An 18,611-nucleotide genomic window follows, 5' to 3' on the forward strand; every position below is an offset into this window, starting at 1 on the left:
CTGTGGGCCTGAAGTCTGGAACAGAACTGAGGAACCTTGTGATTGATCTGAGTGGCAAAAAGATCTACCAAGGGGGTGCCCCACGTTTGGAAGATCTTGCGTACTACTCTCAAGTTGAGAGACCACTTGTGAGGTTGCATTATCCTGCTCAACTTGTCGGCCAGACTGTTGTTTATGCCTGCCAGATACGTGGCTTAGAGAAACATGCCGTGCTGGCGAGCCCAAAGTCACACCCTGACAGCTTCCTGACACAGGGGGCGAGATCCGGTGCCCCCCTGCTTGTTGATGTAGTACACAGCAACCTGATTGAATTTGAATAATTTGATAAGACAGCCGACCTCTGAAAGCCTTTAGTGCATTCCAGACTGCTCGAAACTCCAGGAGATTGGTCTGAAAACCTGCTTCCTGGAGGGACCAACAGCCTTGGGTGTGGAGCCCATCGACATGAGCTCCCCACCCCAGGAGGGACGCATCCGTAGTCAGCACTTTTTGTGGCTGAGGAATTTGAAAGGGACGTCCCAAGGTCAAATTGGAGCGAATTATCCACCAATGTAAGGATTTGAGAAAAACTGTGGACAGGTGGATCACATCCTCTAGATCCCCCGCAGCTTGAAACCACTGGGAAGCTAGGGTCCATTGAGCTGATCTCATGTGAAGACGAGCCATGGGAGTCACATGAACTGTGGAGGCCATGTGGCCGAGTAATCTCAACATCTGCTGAGCTGTGATCTGCTGAGACACTCGAACCCAGGAAACAAGGGACAGGAGATTGTCCATCCTCGCCTCGGGAAGGTAGGCATGAGCAGTCTGGGAGTCTAGCAGAGCTCCTATGAATTCTAGTCGTTGAACTGGAAGAAGGCGGGACTTTGGATAATTTATCACAAACCCTAGTAGCTCCAGGAGTCGAATAGTCATCCGCATGGACTGTAGAGCTCCTGCCTCCGAGGTGTTCTTCACCAGCCAATCGTCGAGATAAGGGAACACATGCACTCCCAGTCTGCATAGAGACGCCGCCACGACTGCCAGGTATTTCGTGAACACTCTGGGCGCAGAGGCGAGACCAAAGGGTAGCACACAATACTGAAAATGCCGTGTTCCCAGACGGAATCGAAGATACTGCTTGTGAGCTGGTAGTATCGGGATGCGAGTATAAGCATCCTTTAAGTCCAGAGAGCATAGCCAATCGTTTTTCTGAATCATGGGAAGAAGGGTGCCCAGAGAAAGCATCCTGAACTTTTCTCGAACCAGATATTTGTTCAGGGCCCTTAGGTCTAGGATGGGACGCATCCCCCCTGTTTTCTTTTCCACAAGGAAGCACCTGGAATAGAATCCCAGCCCTTCCTGCCCCGGTGGCACGGGCTCGACCGCATTGGCGCTGAGAAGGGCGGAGAGTTCCTCTGCAAGTACCTGCCTGTGCTGGAAGCTGAAGGACTGAGCTCCTGGAGGGCAATTTGGAGGTTTTGAGATCAAATTGAGGGAGTATCCTAGCCGGACTATTTGGAGAACCCACCGGTCGGAGGTTACAAGAGGCCACCTTTGGTGAAAAAACTTCAACCTCCCTCCTACCGGCAGATCGTCCAGCACGGACACTTTTGTATCGGCTATGCTCGCCTGGAGCCAGTCAAAAGCCCGTCCTTTGCTTTTGCTGGGGAGCTGCAGGGGCCTGCTGGGGCGCACGCTGTTGACGTAAATGAGTGTGCTGGGGCCTAGCCTGAGCAGGCTGGCGGGCAGGTGGATTGTACCTACGCTTACTATAAGCGTAGGGAGCATTCCTCCTTCCCCATAAAAACGTCTACCTGTTGAGGTAGATGCCGCAGGTGTCCGGTGGGAGAGTTTGTCGAAGGCGGTGTCCCGCTGGTGGAGCTGCTCTATCACCTGTTCGACCTTCTCGCCAAAAATGTTATCCCCCGGCAAGAAGCATCAGCAATCCGCTGCTGGACTCTATTTTCCAGGTCAGAGGCACGCAGCCATGAGAGTCTGCGCATCACTATACCTTGAGCAGCGGCCCTGGATGCAACATCAAAAGTGTCATAAACACCCCTGGACAGGAATTTGCAACCCGCCTTCAGCTGCCTGACCACCTCCTGAAAAGGCTTAGCCTGCTCCGACGGGAGCTTATCGACCAAGTCCGTCAGCTGTCGCACATTGTTCCGCAAGTGGTTGCTCGTGTAGAGCTGGTACGACTGGATCTTGGACACGAGCATAGCAGAATGGTAGGCCTTCCTCCCAAAAGAGTCCAGAGTCCTAGACTCCCGTCCCGGGGGCGCCGAGGCGTAATCCCTAGTACTCTTGACTTTCTTGAGAGCCAAATCCACAACTCCAGAGTCATGAGGCAACTGTCTTCATCAACTCTGGGTCCCCGTGGATCCGATACTGGGACTCAATCTTTCTGGGAATGGTGGGATTACTTAATGGTTTCGTCTAGTTCGCCAGCAATGTCTGTTTCAGGACATTATGCAGGGGAACAGTGGGCGACTCCTTAGGTGGCGAAGGATAGTCCAGGACCTCGAACATCTCAGCCCAGGGCTCATCCTCGGTAACCACTGGGAAGGGAATGACCATAGACATTTCCTGAACAAATGAAGAGAAAGACAGACTCTAAGGGGGAGAAAGCTTTCTCTCTGGCGAAAGAGTAGGATCAGAAGGAAGGCCACAAGACTCCTCATCAGAGAAATATCTGGGGTCCTCCTCTGCCTCCCACGAGGCCTCACCTTTGGTATCGGGCACAAGTTCTCTAACTTCAGTCCGAAGCCGAGCCCGTCTCGATGCCGAGGAACTAAGTCCTCTATGGCGATGCCGAGAAGAAGACTCCCTTGCCACCCGCGACGAAGCTCCCTCACCACGGGTGGGGAGCCAACCGCCACATCTCTCGACGGTACTGACGGCGCAAGCACCACCGGTACCAGAACAGATGGTCGCAGCAGCCCTTCCAGAATCCCTGGAAGAATGGCTCGTAGGTGCTCATCTAGAGTATCGGTCGAGCAAGGCAGTGGGGACGGTACAGGCAACGAAGCCAGAACCTGCCTGGGGCGAGGAGGCGGTACCGAGCTGTCCGGAGAAGAGCGCTTTGACACCTCTTGTATGGAGGGTGAGTGGTCCTCCTGGCGTCGATGCTTCACGGGCGCCGAATCCTTCGGCCCCCCGGAGCTCTCGGTACCGTGATGGGAAGGTGACCGATGATGGTGCTTCTTCGCCTTCGCTCGAAGCACGTCAGCGGTACCTCCCGGTACCGACGAGGATGACGTGGAATCCACACGTCTCCTCGGGGCCGGGTCCGAAAGAAGTTGGTCCCGGGAGGCCTGTACCACAGGAGCCCTCAAGGCAGGTGGAGACCGACTCGATGGCTCACTGCTACCAGCATGGGAGGGTCTATGGACAGCCATCACCTGCGCTCCTGACGTCGATGCACTCTCCGATGCCGACATCGATACCGACGATGACCTCGGTACCGCTGGCGCCGTCGACGTACCGGACGGAGCTCCGAACAAAAGGTTCCACTGAGCAAATCTCACCGCCTGGGTCCTCTTCTTCAGCTGAAGACACAACATGCAGGCGTCGGTGCGATGACCAGCCCCCAGACACTGAAGACACGAAACGTGCCTATCAGTGAGCGAGATCGTCTGGATTCACTGCGTGCACTTCTTGAAGCCGCTGGCAGGCTTCAAGGACATGGGTGGAAAAATCGCACCGGCGAAATCAAAATTTGCGAAGATGCCGAAAAAAGGCACCAAAACTGGGAAAAACCCGTACGGGCAGCCAAAATGGCCGCACATGACGACGAAAGGAAACTTACGAGGAACAAAACTAAGGAAATACAGTAAAGAAAAAACTTTTTTTTTTTTTAATATAAACAAAAAGACAAGCGAACTCACTCAGAAAACACTCCGAAGAGCGGCGAAAAACGCTGCGAGGGTCTCCTGAAGCGCAGAACCACCATAAAACAGCCGTCCTGAGCCGCAGAAAAAAAAGAGACTGAGGAGCACGCTCGCGCTATGAGCGGAAAGACGGTTGCGCATGCGCGGTGCGCGCACGAGGGCTAGCAAACTTTGTTGCTAGGAAGATCTCCGATCCTGGGGCTGCCGTCGAACGTTACCCATCAGTGAGAACAAGCAGCCTGCTTGTCCTCGGAGAATAAAACTTTAGAATTGATAATGGTTCCCATTTTTTGAAGGCTAATTGGTACAATATGCTTCAGACAATAATATATATATTGGATTTTTCATATTCCCTATTATCCACAGGCAGTAGGTTTAATTGAACAAATGAATGGTCTGTTGAAACAACAAATACGTAAAATAGGGGGATCATTAAAGAATTGGAAAATAAATTTGGTATCGGCCTGACGGTCTCGGCAAGACTTCAATTCTCGGCGGCCATTTTGAATCTCGCCGAGACCATCAGGCTGCATACAGGAGGATGGAGAGCAGCGTGGTGGGCAGGAAAGAGGGGGCTCTTTCCTGCCCCGACGTCACTAGACCACCAGGGAAGATCGCATGACATGAGTAGGGAGAAGTGGTGACAGGAACTCGGAGGGAGGGATTCGGACAAGACGCACCGGAGCACCTAGGTTTTAGAGGAGGGAAAAAGGAAAATTTTTTTTTTCCTATTTCCCTCCTCTAAAACCTAGGTGCGTCTTATGGTCCGGTGCGTCTTATAGTCCGAAAAATACGTTAATTCAGGCTAATGATAGAATTGCTTAATTATTAATTTTACCCGTGTTACAATCTGGAATTGTGAAGTTGGATCCACCCACCACCTTTACCACACGAGGGGATAAAGGCTTTGGATCCACTAATCTGTCTCTAGGTGCAAAAGTGTGGGTTACCCAAGAAAATAGGCCCCCACAGTTTGCTGAAATTATTGCCCAAGGGGCGGACAATACCATCCTGATCCTCCGATCTGGGCGGGGAAAATAGACTTATGTCCCAGCGAATAAATGTTATCTTAGAGAGTAATTAATCTGTTAATATGTTTCATTTATAGATCCTTGTAAAAGTCAGTATAATCCTCCTTCTTATGGTGTCTTTGGGTATTGCCATTACCCCCGGTGGACGACTACATCTTACCACTGAAAGACAAGGCAAGCTGATTTGGCAGTGGAAGAATCAGAGTGAAATCTGACAACAAGATAATTACACATGTTCGGCTAACTAGATGTGTTCTGTGGCAACTGTCAACAACACTCAAGTATTGCTACGTCTGTGCTCACCTTGCCCTCTGGTGGCCAGAACCGGTGGCTGCTATGGACTATCACCCGTTCCAGATTTCTGCCCAGTCCGGTCCGGATCTTACGGGCTGCCAGACTTGCTTGCTTTGGTTGAACCTACACAGCACCAGTAGTTGCCTGGTGATTGCTGCAGCTGAGCCTCAGCTGCTGCTGGGTTTATTAGTCAGTTGGAAATTCTCTGCCTTTGCATCGTCTAAGGCCCTGATATGTTGGTGCTTGTTGCACTTCTGGTTAGTTTAGTTTCCTGTTCTAGTTCCCTGCCTGATGCTAGTTTAGTTTTGTGTCGCTTAGCTTGTACTGTCCTAGTCCTGACTCTTGTTTGTATTTCTGTGTCTAGACCTTGGTTTTCTGCGTGTCTTGTTTAGTGGATGCCTGGCAGCTTTCAGTCCTATTTCTTATCCGTTTGTGTTTCTTGTTTAGTGGCTGCGCTGGCAGCTTTTAGTCCTTCTCTGTTGTGTGTTTCTTGTTGGTATCCTGCCCCTGCCCTGTCCTGCAAAGCCCTGCTGGCCGCCTGCACCCAGGGGCTCAACTCCTTGGGAAAAGCAGCTAAGCGCAGGTGAAGACTAGGGTTCCTGCTCTGCCTGTTCCAGCTGGTTTTGCCTCTGCTGCAACCCCTGTCCGGGGTTCCAGTCCTGTTCTGCCCTGTCCCTGATTTGAGGGTGGTTTTGCCTGCCGCTGCCGCTCCTCGGCAGTGGTCCAAGGGCTCACAAACCCAGTTTCCAGCTTTGGAAACGTGACAAATATGGAAAGAAGTCCTGTCACATGAATGAGTTTAATATGACTTGCACAAGTCAGAGACAGTCAATATAGCATTGTTGACCCCAAAATGCGGACATTGTTGACATTTACACTACCAATGTGTTATTAGCAAATGTTTATATTCTTCCTGTGTGAACACTACACCTGTGTAAAAACTGTAGTACTCTTAATTGCCTTAATTGTAGAGTAAAATTAATTTAGTATGATACATTGTTAGGAGCTTTTGGTATAGTTTATCATACTCAGATAGTTTACAAGTAGAAATTAATATAGCATAATTTACGACTTGCATGTAGTAACATTTATTTGCCCTTATACAATGGAATAAGGCTCAGGATGACTAACTCTGAACACTTGTGGAGGTGAATTTCACCTGTGGGTTCCTTCTACAACCTGATTAATAATTTCAAATACTGCCTTGTGCATTGACCTCTTTTGTTCTTGGCAAATTGTGTAGTTTAAGGTAACTAAGCAGTGTGTATTATTTGTAATACTGAATTTTGATAAGCTATTAGGGGGCAGCATTATTATTACTATTTGACCTTGGATTATACTTCCTGTTAATTTTAGTATGTTTGTTGAAATTAGTGCTCAGTATATTATCCATTTGTATAATCTGTCTTAATACTTTTTTTTTATTGTTTTACCTGATGTAGAGTAATGACTTATGTATGGACTGCCGTTCAGACAAAGTTGAAAATCAAGGACCGATTGTAATGGAAGTGAATTTTAAAGATTGTTTTTCAACCCTGTCTTGAACGACCAGTGCATTCGGGGTCTGCATGGTTGATTAGAAGTAATTCTGTTTAAAAATGATTGTTTAAGTGTTACCTTAAAGGATTACTTTTCAAACCTGCTTTTGTCCGATAATACACTCTAAATCTTGTCTTTGACCGAAAGTAACTTTTCTTGTAAACAAGTTGGGATCCAGAAGATAAGACACAGCTCTAACTAATTTGGTATGCAAAGGAGAGGATGCACTTATTTCCCAGGCCCAGCCTGGCCACCTGGACTTGGGAAAGCATGTGACCACGGTAAGCATTCTGTGATTTTCCATAGAAGCTTTCTGTAACTTTCCTTAGCTCTGGACATGGGCTCAGAGCTTAATAAAAAGGGAGGGCTTGTCACTATAAGGTGGGGTTCATCTGTGAGTAACGTACAGACTGCGCAGAAGGTTTGTTCCTGGTCCAAAGCTCCTAGCTCTCGCTGTGTGAACCGGGCCCCACCAGCTGTTGATAAGAGCCTGGATGATGGAGACCACTGATGATTGTATGTATATTAGTGTTTCTTTCCTGGTCTAAGAACTCTTTGCATTGCTTAGATGTAGAGACCAGTGATGTAATAATTGTTTATACAGTTACAGTTAATCATTGTGTTTGCCTCTTTTCCTGGTCTAAGAGATGTAGAGACCAGTGATGTAATGAATGTTTATAGAGCTAACCATTGTATATGTATATATATATATATATATATATATATATATATATCATTGTAGAATTTAGCTTCCCTAATAAAGGTTTCATTTACTTATTACGAATCTAAAAGAATCCACGGTAATTACTGAGCAGTCTGTGTTAGTGAGACAAGCTGTAAATCCATGGCGGTACAACTAGGCACATGCTAGTTTTAATTTTTGCACATGCCCGTTTACCAGCCCATTAAAAATGGCCTTATTCCCAGTCACAGTAAAAAGTGGCCCAGCATGTGCCCAAAGACATGCTCACACTACTGCAGGCCACTTTTACCACGGCTTTGTAAAAGGACAAGAATCAGCTTATTGTACAGCAGGTTATGCTGTTAAAGAGGACATATGTATACAGATTTCAGTCTGGGAGGCAGTACCACAAAAGGTAAAACAGATACAGTTGTAGCAAATGTATAACCTGTAAGATTATGAGCACAGGTCAGTACCCCAGCACAGGTCAAAAAAGGCAGAGGCTGACAAGCCACTCTGGAATCTATCAGAAATTGAGAAGTCTGTAATTTATTAAAGAACATGAGCCTGTGTAAATTCAGGAATTTATACCCTTAGGGGGCAGGCAAAGCAGGCCTTGGGAAATAAATAAAAGAATGTGATTTAGCGACTTAAGGGAAGATATATGGTGAGAACAGAAACAGAATGATCTCTCATGAAGATAAGTGCTGAAGCAGTGCTTAACACAAAAGGTATATAAACAATTGAATCAGAGTATTGCATTGGAGAGGTAGAGGCAGACCACATGTTTGTGTCCCCTCCTCTCCACATGAGAAACTAGCATTTGTAATTGTAATTTTATCTTGGTAAGAATTAAAGAATTGCCTTTCTCATATGCTGGCCTTCATAGTCTTTTATCTGTCTAAATTGTGGGTGGCTGGTACATAATAATTTGGAGTAGTAGTAAAAAGAACAGCCTTTTTAAAAAAACAAACAAATCACAGTACATAATGCAAGCCAGTGACTCCCAGTATTCCTTATCTACAGCTACAAAGCAGGCTGTTTCACATCCTGACAATGTAACTATAATTAAGATGCCAGGGTGTATTTTCTATGCTGATCTTTCACACTGGAGGCTTTGATCACTTCCAGAAAGTGCTAGGCAGGAAAGCACAGTAGGCACAAGTGTTGCTGTCCACAGGATATGTTGCAAAATCTTCACTGATGAATAACAACAAATTCTATATGTGCAATGGGTGGGCAACCTCTAGATCAGTAGTTCCCAAACCTGTCCTGGAGCCCCCCTAGCCAATCAGGTTTTCAGGATATCCCTAATAATATGCATGAGACAAATCTGCAGGTATTGTGTTGCAAATGAGGTGGCGGAGCCCTCTCTACCCTGATATAATAAAATGCCAGTTAAAACATGCAGTAATTTTTAGAACACATTCTACTTCATCCTGTGATAACCCCCCCACCCCAAACCCCCCCACCCCCCAAAAACATTAAAGCCTGATACAGTAAGCTAATGATGTGATAATGCCTTGGCAGTTGTGGTAAAGCCCAAATAAAAATGTGCACCAAACTTAAGGGGGTAGTTACTAAGGTATGTTGAGAGAATAATGTATAATATTTGCATCTTAACAAGTGTTAAAATGGCAAAGTTGTGTGTTAATTTATTGAAATTCACATTAGTTTACTGTAACAGTGACTTGACTGTATGCAAATTTATCTCTTGCATAATTTTTGCAAATATCCTGAAAACCAGACTGGTTAGATTTTGATCCAAACTGTAAACCAAATGGCCTCCCCCTCCCCCAGGGTTTGCTCTTTCTAGAAAGACACTTAAGCTGCTTACATCCTCTCTTTCTCTTGTTGTTCTTTAAGGATTTTGTTGGTCTCCAGTGCCAGTCTCTTCTGGTGCATTAGCTCCTGGCGTTCCAGCTCATGGCGGCGTTGCTCTGTTAACCTCTCATCCTCTGTCATGAACAGCTCTCTCCCCTGTAATTATACAGCAAAGGGAAATAAATACAAAGTGGGGAATTCTATATATGGCACCTAAAAAATCAACATAGAAAAAAGAGCTATTCTATAAGAAGGGCTTAAAGTTAGGCATGGTTTGTAGATTAGCCCTTAGGCACCAGGGTCATGATGAGAAGATGTGTGAAAGCAGAATTACATGGAGCCACTTTAATAGAATACTGTAAGAAGGAATTTATCCCTAGAGGTTTGAGAATTAATAAAGAACCAAAATTATCTGCAGAAGATAAAGAATTCCTAGAAAAATGGGCAGGTATACTCAACAAATGCTCATTAGACCTCATGGTACTTATTATCGATAAAACGAAAGAACTCAAAGTGCAGATTAGGGTAGACATAGAAACTACAGAAAATCTGTTGAAACAAAGTGAGCAGGCAGATGTATTTAGTCAACAACATAAAGATCTCAAGAGAAAAATAGATCAAGCACGGTTTGAACTACAGAGAATGAAATCAAGAAGTTTCACCGCGATGAGAAAGACTATGAAAACAAATCCATATACACATGGTTGAATAAAGAACCAACCAGTACAAGGCCTGCATTTGGTAATGGAGAAGACTCTAGTGACACAGACTTCTCCAGTTCAGGAAGGAGCGGAACTTTTTTAGAAGGAAGCCAGGGAGGGAGAAGAGGTCTAACCAGAGGGACAGGACAGGACAGATCGACCGTACACATGGTCACAGCAGTAAACAGTTTGGTGGTAATCAACCTGTCCACTTATTCATTAACACCAATAGAATATGCAGTTTTAGCGAAAGGGTTAACATTTGTACCAACAGTAGAACATGAGCCGCTCCAAAGTAGGGTAGACCTAGAGAAATTTATGAGAATATTACGTATTAAGTCATTGTTTGGAGAAAACACAGAAGGAACACAAGATAGGTCTTGGGTAAAACTGAAATCAAAATGGATATCCCCTACACCCCCTGTTCCAGCATTGATGATTTTTAAGCAGCTGGTGACTAGAGACCTCATCCAGATAGAGCACATGAAACATAGAAGATTCTATAACTGCTCAAAAGAAGAAAAACGAGCAATTACAATGTTGAGGAATAATCATAGAATAGTCATCAGAAGAGCAGACAAGGGAGGGTCAGTAGTGGTTCAGCAAGGAACAGAGTACATGAATGAAATATGGAGACAATTATATAATCCAGCAGACTATGAGGAATTATACTCAGACCCAACAGAGGAACTACAGGAAGAAATCTTCCGAATCACTGGTCATTGATATGCTAGAAGCTGACACAAAAAGAATTCTCATTTCTGAACAAAAAACACCCTCGAATACCGATATTCTATACTCTCCCCTAGATACATAAACAACTTGACAACCCCCCTGGATGCCCGATAGTCTCGAGTAGGGGATCATTACTTGAACCCCTCTCTATATATGTAGACACATTTCTGCAACCAAGAGTGGAGCACAACAAATCGTTTATCAAGGCTAGTACTGATTTTCTAAATCTTCTCAATGGGATTGGACAAGTGTACCACGACTGGTGGTTAGTCACAATGGACATAGTAAGTCTTTATACTGTCATACCTCAAGCAGAAGCTCTAGATACTTTAGAGAATATTCTGAACAGAAGAGAAGAACAAGGAGTTCCAACTGCGTTTATTATAGCTCTAGCCACTCTAGCGATGAAAAAGAATTTTTTTCAGTTTTGACGGTACATTATTCCAACAAAACTCAGGTATAGCCATGGGAGTTACCATGGCGCCGTCAGTAGACAATTTGTTTGTGGCAAGATATGAAGAAGAAAAGATATATTTGTCTTCCTATTTTGCCAAAGTGGTAATCTGGGTCAGATTCATTGATGATGTGTTTTGCATTTGGAACGGGACAGAACTGGAATTAGAGACATTCTTGGCATACTTAAAACGACAGCCATGTGACACTTAAATTTACAAAGCAATGCAGTCTACAGACCATCTCATTTATAGATATTCTGGTAAGGAAAGTGGAAGGCAGATTAGAGACGACTGTTTACCTTAAGTAGACAGACAGGAATACTTTTTTAGAGTATACAAGCTGTCATTTTACTACTACTACTACTTAACATTTCTAGAGCGCTACTAGGGTTACGCAGCGCTGTACAATTTAACAAAGAGAGACAGTCCCTGCTCAAAGAGCTTACAATCTAATAGACAAGTGAACGGTCGGTCCGATAGGGGCAGTCAAATTGGGGCAGTCTGGATTCAGTGAACGGCAAGGGTTAGGTGCCGAACGCAGCATTGAAGAGGTGGGCTTTAAGCAAAGACTTGAAGATGGGCAGGGAGGGGGCTTGGCGTAAGGGTTCAGGAAGGTTGTTCCAAGCATAGGGTGAGGCGAGGCAGAATGAGCGGAGCCTGGAGTTGGCGGTGGTGGAGAAGGGTACTGAGAGGAGGGATTTATCCTGTGAACGGAGGTTACGGGCGGGAACGTAAGGGGAGATGAGGGTAGAAAGATAGTGAGGGGCAGCAGACTGAGTGCATTTGTAGGTAAGAAGGAGAAGCTTGAATTGAATGATGTATCTGATCGGAAGCCAGTGAAGTGACCTGTAGGAGAGGGGTGATATGAGTATATCGGTTCTGGTGGAATATGAGACGTGCAGCAGAGTTCTGAACAGACTGAAGGGGGGATAGATGGCTAAGTGAGGAGTAAGTTGCAGTAGTCCAGGCGAGAGGTAATGAGAGCGTGGACGAGAGTTCGGGTGGTGTGTTCAGAGAGGAAAAGGCGAATTTTGCTGATGTTAAAGAGGAAGAAGCGACAGGTCTTGGCTATCTGCTGGATATGCGCAGAGAAGGAGAGAGAGGAGTCAAGGATGACTCCGAGGATGCGGGCAGATGAGACGGGGAGGATGAGGGTGTTATCAACTGAGATAGAAAGTGGAGGAAGAGGAGAAGTGGGTTTTGGTGGAAAGACGATAAGCTCGGTCTTGGACATGTTCAGTTTCAGGTGGCGGTTGGACATCCAGGCAGCAATGTCGGATAAGCAGGCCGATACCTTTGCCTGGGTCTCCGCGGTGATATCTGGTGTGGAGAGATACAGTTGGGTGTCATCAGCATAGAGATGATACTGGAAACCATGAGATGAGATCAGGGAGCCCAGGGAAGAGGTGTAGATTGAGAAGAGAAGGGGTCCAAGGACCGATCCATGGGGAACACCAACAGATAAGGGGATGGGGGTGGAGGAAGATCCATGAGAGTGAATTTTGAAGGTGCGGTGGGAGAGATAGGAGGAGAACCAGGAGAGGACAGAGCCCTGGAACCCAAATGAGGACAGTGTGGCAAGAAGTAAGTCATGATTGACAGTGTCAAAAGCGGCGGATAGATCCAGGAGGATGAGGATGGAGTAGTGGCCTCTGGATTTGACAAGGAACAGGTCATTACAGACTTTAGAGAGTGCTGAAGAGGGCGAAAACCGGATTGAAGCGGATCGAGGATGGCATGAGAGGAGAGAAAATCAAGGCAGCGGCTGTGGACTGCGCACTCAAGTGTCTTGGAGAGGAAGGGTAGGAGGGAGATGGGGCGGTAGTTGGAGGGACAGGTAGGGTCTAGTGATGGTTTTTTGAGGAGTGGCGTGACTACAGCATGCTTGAAGGTGTCGGGGACAGTTGCAGTGGAGAGAGAGAGGTTGAGGATATGACAGATGGAGGGGGTGATAGTAGGAGAGATGGTGTTAAGTAAGTTGGTGGTGATGGGATCAGAGGAACAAGTGGTGCATTTTGAGGAGGAAAGAAGGCGGGCGGTTTCCTCCTCGGAGATATCAGGAAAGGAGAAGGAGGTCTGGGTTGGTTGGTTGGTTGAGGGAGAGGGTTGAAGGGTGAAGAGGAGGAGGTGGCTTGGTACTGAACTCAAGGTTGATCTTTTGCACCTTGTCGCGGAAGTAGTCAGCCAGTGATTGAGGAGAGAGTGAGTGGGGGTGGGAGCGGAGGGCACTTTGAGGAGGGAGTTAAGGGTGGCGAAGAGACGATGAGGGTTAGAGCTGAGAGAATTAGTCAATTGGGTGTAATAGTCCTGTTTGGCAAGGAATAGTGAGGACTGGAAGGAGGATAGCATGAATTTGTAGTGAAGGAAATCTGAATGGGTGTGAGATTTCCTCCAGAGGCGTTCAGCAGATCGAGCGCAGGAGCAAAGGTAACGGATGCAAGGGGTCAGCCAGGGCTGGGGATTAGTACGCTTTGTGGGACGGGAGGTGGATGGTGCAAGGGTGTCCAGAGCAGAGGAGAGAGTGGCATTGTAAGCTGAGACAGCCTCGTCGACAGACTCGGAGGACATGATGGAGGGGAGGAGATTAGAAATACTAGATGATAAGGTGGGAGGGTCAATAGCCTGGAGATTCCTGGAAGTAGTGGTTAATGTTGGGCGGGGCTGAGGGGGAGGGTGAAGAAGTGTGAAGGTGATCAGGTGATGATCAGAGACAGGAAGAGCTGAGGCGTGGAAATTGGAGGGTGAGCCGGAAGAGGAGAGGATGAGGTCAAGGCAATGGCCATCACGGTGAGTAGGGGTGGTGGAACATAGCTGGAGGTTGAAGGAGGATGTTAGAGTGAGGAACTGAGAAGCGTGAGAGTTGGACGGGTCATCAACGTGTATGTTAAAGTCTCCGAGAATGAGGGATGGAGATGAGGGTTCAAGAAAAACAGAAAGCCAGGCATCGAAGTCGGTGAGGAAGGAAGAGAGGGATTTATCAGGGGGGCGGTAAATGACTACCACTCTGAGTGGCAACGGGTAGAATAGACGGATGGAGTGGACTTCAAAGGATGAGAAGCAGTGAGACTGTGGTAGGAGGAGGGGTTGGAAGCTACAGGAGGGCGAGAGTAGTAACCCGACGCCTCCTCCGCGGCCAACTAGGCAGGGAGTGTGGGAGAAGAGATAGCCTCCATGGCATAGAGCCGCAACTGAGGCAGAGTCATCAGGGGAGAGCCAGGTTTCAGTTAGGGCAAGCAGGTGAAGGGAATGAGAGATGAAGAGATCGTGGGTGAAGGGAAGTTTGTTGCAGACCGAGTGGGCATTCCACAGTGCACATGAGAAGGGGAGGGAAGAGGGGGGGAGGAGGGGAATAGATATGAGATTGGAGACATCCCGGAAACGTTTGCATGGATAGGACGAGGACAGGTGTGGGGGACCTGGATTGGGATTGATGTCTCCTGCGGATAGCAGGAGGAGGAGCAAGAGAGTGCGGAGGAGGGTGGGGGAGGTAGGGCGACGAAGGCGACGAAGACGGGATGCGCTTAGGAGGAATGGGGATGGGTTAATGGCAGGAAAGAAGTGTTGAAGGTTGAGAGCTAGGAAGGAGGAGGGGGACAGGAGAGATGGTGAGGTGGTGAGGGACGGGGGTGAGTAGGGTATTGCAGTAGTGAGCAAGATGGGAGAGGACATGGGTGGGCAGTGAGTTCCAGTGGTAGACAGCGGTAGGGGGAGGGAAAAAGATTAGGAAGGGACAGGGCAAGGAAGAGAATATGTAAAGGGGCCATAAGTAGTAACTGAGGTGTTACGGGTTTATATGTAGTGACTGAGGTGTTAAGCGATAGATAGAACGGGAGAGCTGGATTAGAGGCTTAAAACTGGAATGGTAGGCAGCAGGTAGGTAGGCACTGCCCAGTAAGAACAAGTCACATCCACTATGTTTGAAAAATGTGGGAGGAAAGGAGGTGAAGAGCCTGAACACAGAGACAGAGCAGTTATCTGCAGGCAGATTAGGTTGCTTGGGAGGGTATATAAGAACTATCACCCTAGGGGTGGGTGGGAGGGATCTAAGTCTAAAATGTAGAGACAGAGCTGCAGCACAGCCAGTTAATGTCAGACTCCGAACTGGATTCAACAAAGCAGCACTGCAGCGTTACGTCCTTGCAGCATGGCCACGGAGGAAGACGAAATATGAAGACTGCGGGTCGGACCTCGGCTGGCGGGGGTTGGGCCCCCCGCCAGCAAAAGTAAGCAGCGGGGGAGGGTTGACGGCGGGGAGGGGGGTGGAGAGAGGCGGCGGCGGGGGGGGGGGGGGGGGAAGGGAGGCAAAAATGTGCCCCCCCCTCTCTGGCTCTGGCCCCCCCTACCTCCGGATTCCAGATACGCCCCTGCTTTAAAGATAATTCAAAGGATCTAACAAACAGCTTGAGACAGAGAGGGTACCCTAGGACCTTAGTCCAACAAGCCTACAGATGAGCTAAATACAATAATAGAGAATATCTTTTACTACAGAGAAACGTAGATAAGAAAGAGGATGAAGAAATTTTCACGTGTTCTAAAATACTCAACGACAACCAGTATTATAGCTTCAATGATAACAAAAACACTGGCACATTATTCAAACACTACCTGTATTTGCAAAAACCACAGTCAGATCGGCTTTCAGCAGAGGGAGGAACTTTAAAGAAATTCTATCTCCTTCAGCCTTGAGACCAGAACCACAAATTCATGCACCCGAACCTGGTCATAGAAAATGTGGGGCATGCCAAATTAGCAAATTAATGCTGGAACAGAGAGAGTTTAGAGATCAGCAATTAGGAAAGATTTATACACTCCGTTCAAACACAACTGGCAAGTCAGAATTTGTGATTTACTGCATTATATGCCCTTGTAAACAGCTGTATATTGGGCAAACTTCAAGGAAGTTAACCACGTGACTAATGGAACATAAAAGCAACATACACACTGAGAAAATGACAGCACCTTTAGCAGAGCATTGCATTAATAAGAATCACCAGTTCAAAGAGCTTAGATGCATTGTCTTACAACAAGTTAAATTTAATATGAAAGGAGGAGACAAGAAAATAGTCCTCCAGCAAGAACAGAAATGGATCTTCAGATTAAACACCATGCACCCCTGGGGGTTAAACCTCAGAATAGAGTGGAATCATTTCTTTTAAGGGGCTTTTGTCACACTAGGACTTTAAAGAGAGCTGACTTGTACTATGGGAGGAAGGTTCCAAGTAAGAAATATGCTTCTGGCATAGGCTAAGCGCTCAGGATCACCTATAGGCTAGCTCAGAAGGTAGGCATCTGATGTCATTATAAATGAGTATATATATTACTGGGGATAAATATTTAAACTAGAAGAACAGATCCCAAAACTATATCACAAAAAACGTTCTTCCTTTAAAATATTTAATTTCTTTTATTACAATACATATATCACATAAAACCACTTATGCTGTGTAAGTTCCGGAACTTGCCCAGTCACACCCTTCACTTCACCACCCATTCACATGAACCTTGTGTGGGCACATTTCTATATATCCATAATCTGTGTACATGCTCCTCAATTGTTGTTTCCTCAATTTCAAATCTTCCACTTGTGTCTTAGATATCGTCCTTAAAGGTTCAAATTATAGTCCTTTTAAATCATAAAAATCTTCTAAATCACATCAAGCAGGAGCACAGTGTTCACAACAAAGTCTCTCCAGCACTCTTCTTGGAGTAGTGTTAGTTCAGCAGAGTGAATCAGTGCAGTGTGTCAAGGGCTTCCTGGAATTTACATACTGTTTCCAGACTTTAAGCACCTTCTAACTCTTCACACCTTCTCTCTTTTGTTCCTCGATGCGAGACCGCATTTCGAACACTCCTTCTTCAGGAGGAACATTTCCCTTAGGAATCATGAGTCCAGCACAGGACCCTCTGTGAGCGTCTCAGCAACTTAAATGAGTAAACACCATTTTGGTGGCTGACAACTGAACATAAGAGCAAGAGTAACAACAGCAAGTGAGGTTGTATGTGAATTTTATACAAAAAGCAAGGAGGTTGAATAACTCTTAATAACTGACATGAACAAATGTTTTTTTTGGCTTTAGGCAGTCTCAAATCCACGGACCCTGAAGAAGGACCCGAAACTCTGGCCACAGTTGGCCGTGGACTGCATATAACTGCATGACTGTGCAGATAAGTCAAGTTATTTAAATGGCATATTTGACTCTGTAATAGGGCAGTTAGAATTTATGATAAAACAAACACTCTGGAGGTTTTCATGCCGATGATGCGAGTGAGTACTCCGTGAACAATTGACAGTATATCTGCGAATTTTGGAGATACATCACGCCACTTGAGGCTTTTCCTCCAAGAGAAAAATCAACAAAGACACACACTTTTGAGCACACTAAGGATTATATTAGATTATAAATTTAGGTGTGGCCAGTTGCAGCAGCAAAAACGTGGTGCAAATGACTGTCTCTAAAATTACACATGGAGCCCTAATTGCGCAAGTACTACAAAACCACACGTACGCTCCACCCCAAAATGCCTATGACCCTTCCATTTACATGCCCCTTTTTTGGAGCTGAACATTAAAATTTAGTTTGATAGTTGTGGCAATTATGGAGAAACTAGTAAAAAAGGCCTGTTTCTGTAGGCAAGGAAACGGGCCTTAGGCAGGCAATTCCCCCCCCCCCCCCCGGGGTACGGCCCCCTTGACCCCCCTTCCGCGAACCTGTCGTTTCCCCCCCCCCCGTGCTGGCGAAAACCGCCCCCCCCCCCCCCGCCGCTGTTGTGCTACCTGTTCTTACAGCCGAAGTGTTGTTCTTTCCTTCCCGTTGGTTCTTCAATCATCTTGTCGGGAAGTTCCTCTGTGTGCGTCTGACGTCAGACGCACGGAGTTAAACTTTCTGAGATGATTGAGGAACCCACCCAAAGGGCAGAACAACACTTCGGCTGTCAGCACAGGTAGTGCACAACAGCGGCGGGGGGTGCGGTTTTCGGCATTCCGGTGGGGTAGATCGACAGGTTCTCGGAAGGGGGTGGGTTTCGAGGGGGCCGTAGCGCGGGGGAGTGACAGCTGATTCCGAGGCAGTAGGAGTACTCCTCTCCTTGCCTTGGAATCAGCTGTTTTGACGTCAGTGACGTCAGTGCGTGTCTGCCTCGCAGACCACCTGCAGCCAGGGAGCCAGGGTCCCAAGCATAGAACGTTGGAGGTGAGAATTATTATATAGGATGTGTGTGAACATTCCAGAGAGAGAAATATGATTACTAGAAATGTGTTTTGGTGATGATACAGAAAATCTAAAAAGTTTTGCATACAAAATTAGTGGTATTGTCTTTGTGCAGGAGGGAAAGAAGAAGCAGAAAACAAGGTGATGCAAATGAGGATTTCATTTTCCCATAGTGCCCCTGTATATGAAAGCAGGGACTGAATGTGACTTCACTTTTCAGCAGAAAGTCACATGACAAGTGAAAGTGATAAGGGAACAGGAAACAAG

General features: G+C 46.6%; 1 protein-coding gene across 6 annotated transcripts in view; it reads right to left on the bottom strand.

The window, feature by feature from the left end:
• Window positions 1-18,611, bottom strand: part of USH1C (USH1 protein network component harmonin) — a 420,974-nt gene that overhangs the window by 252,823 nt on the left and 149,540 nt on the right. For all 6 annotated transcript variants that reach the window (XM_030201080.1, XM_030201079.1, XM_030201078.1 and 3 more), the window contains exon 12: window positions 9,259-9,401. In XM_030201080.1, the coding sequence (XP_030056940.1) occupies window positions 9,259-9,401 (143 nt within the window). The remainder of the gene's footprint in view (window positions 1-9,258; window positions 9,402-18,611) is intronic.

Source organism: Microcaecilia unicolor, chromosome 4 (genome assembly GCF_901765095.1).
Source record: "Microcaecilia unicolor chromosome 4, aMicUni1.1, whole genome shotgun sequence".
Taxonomy (NCBI): domain Eukaryota; kingdom Metazoa; phylum Chordata; class Amphibia; order Gymnophiona; family Siphonopidae; genus Microcaecilia; species Microcaecilia unicolor.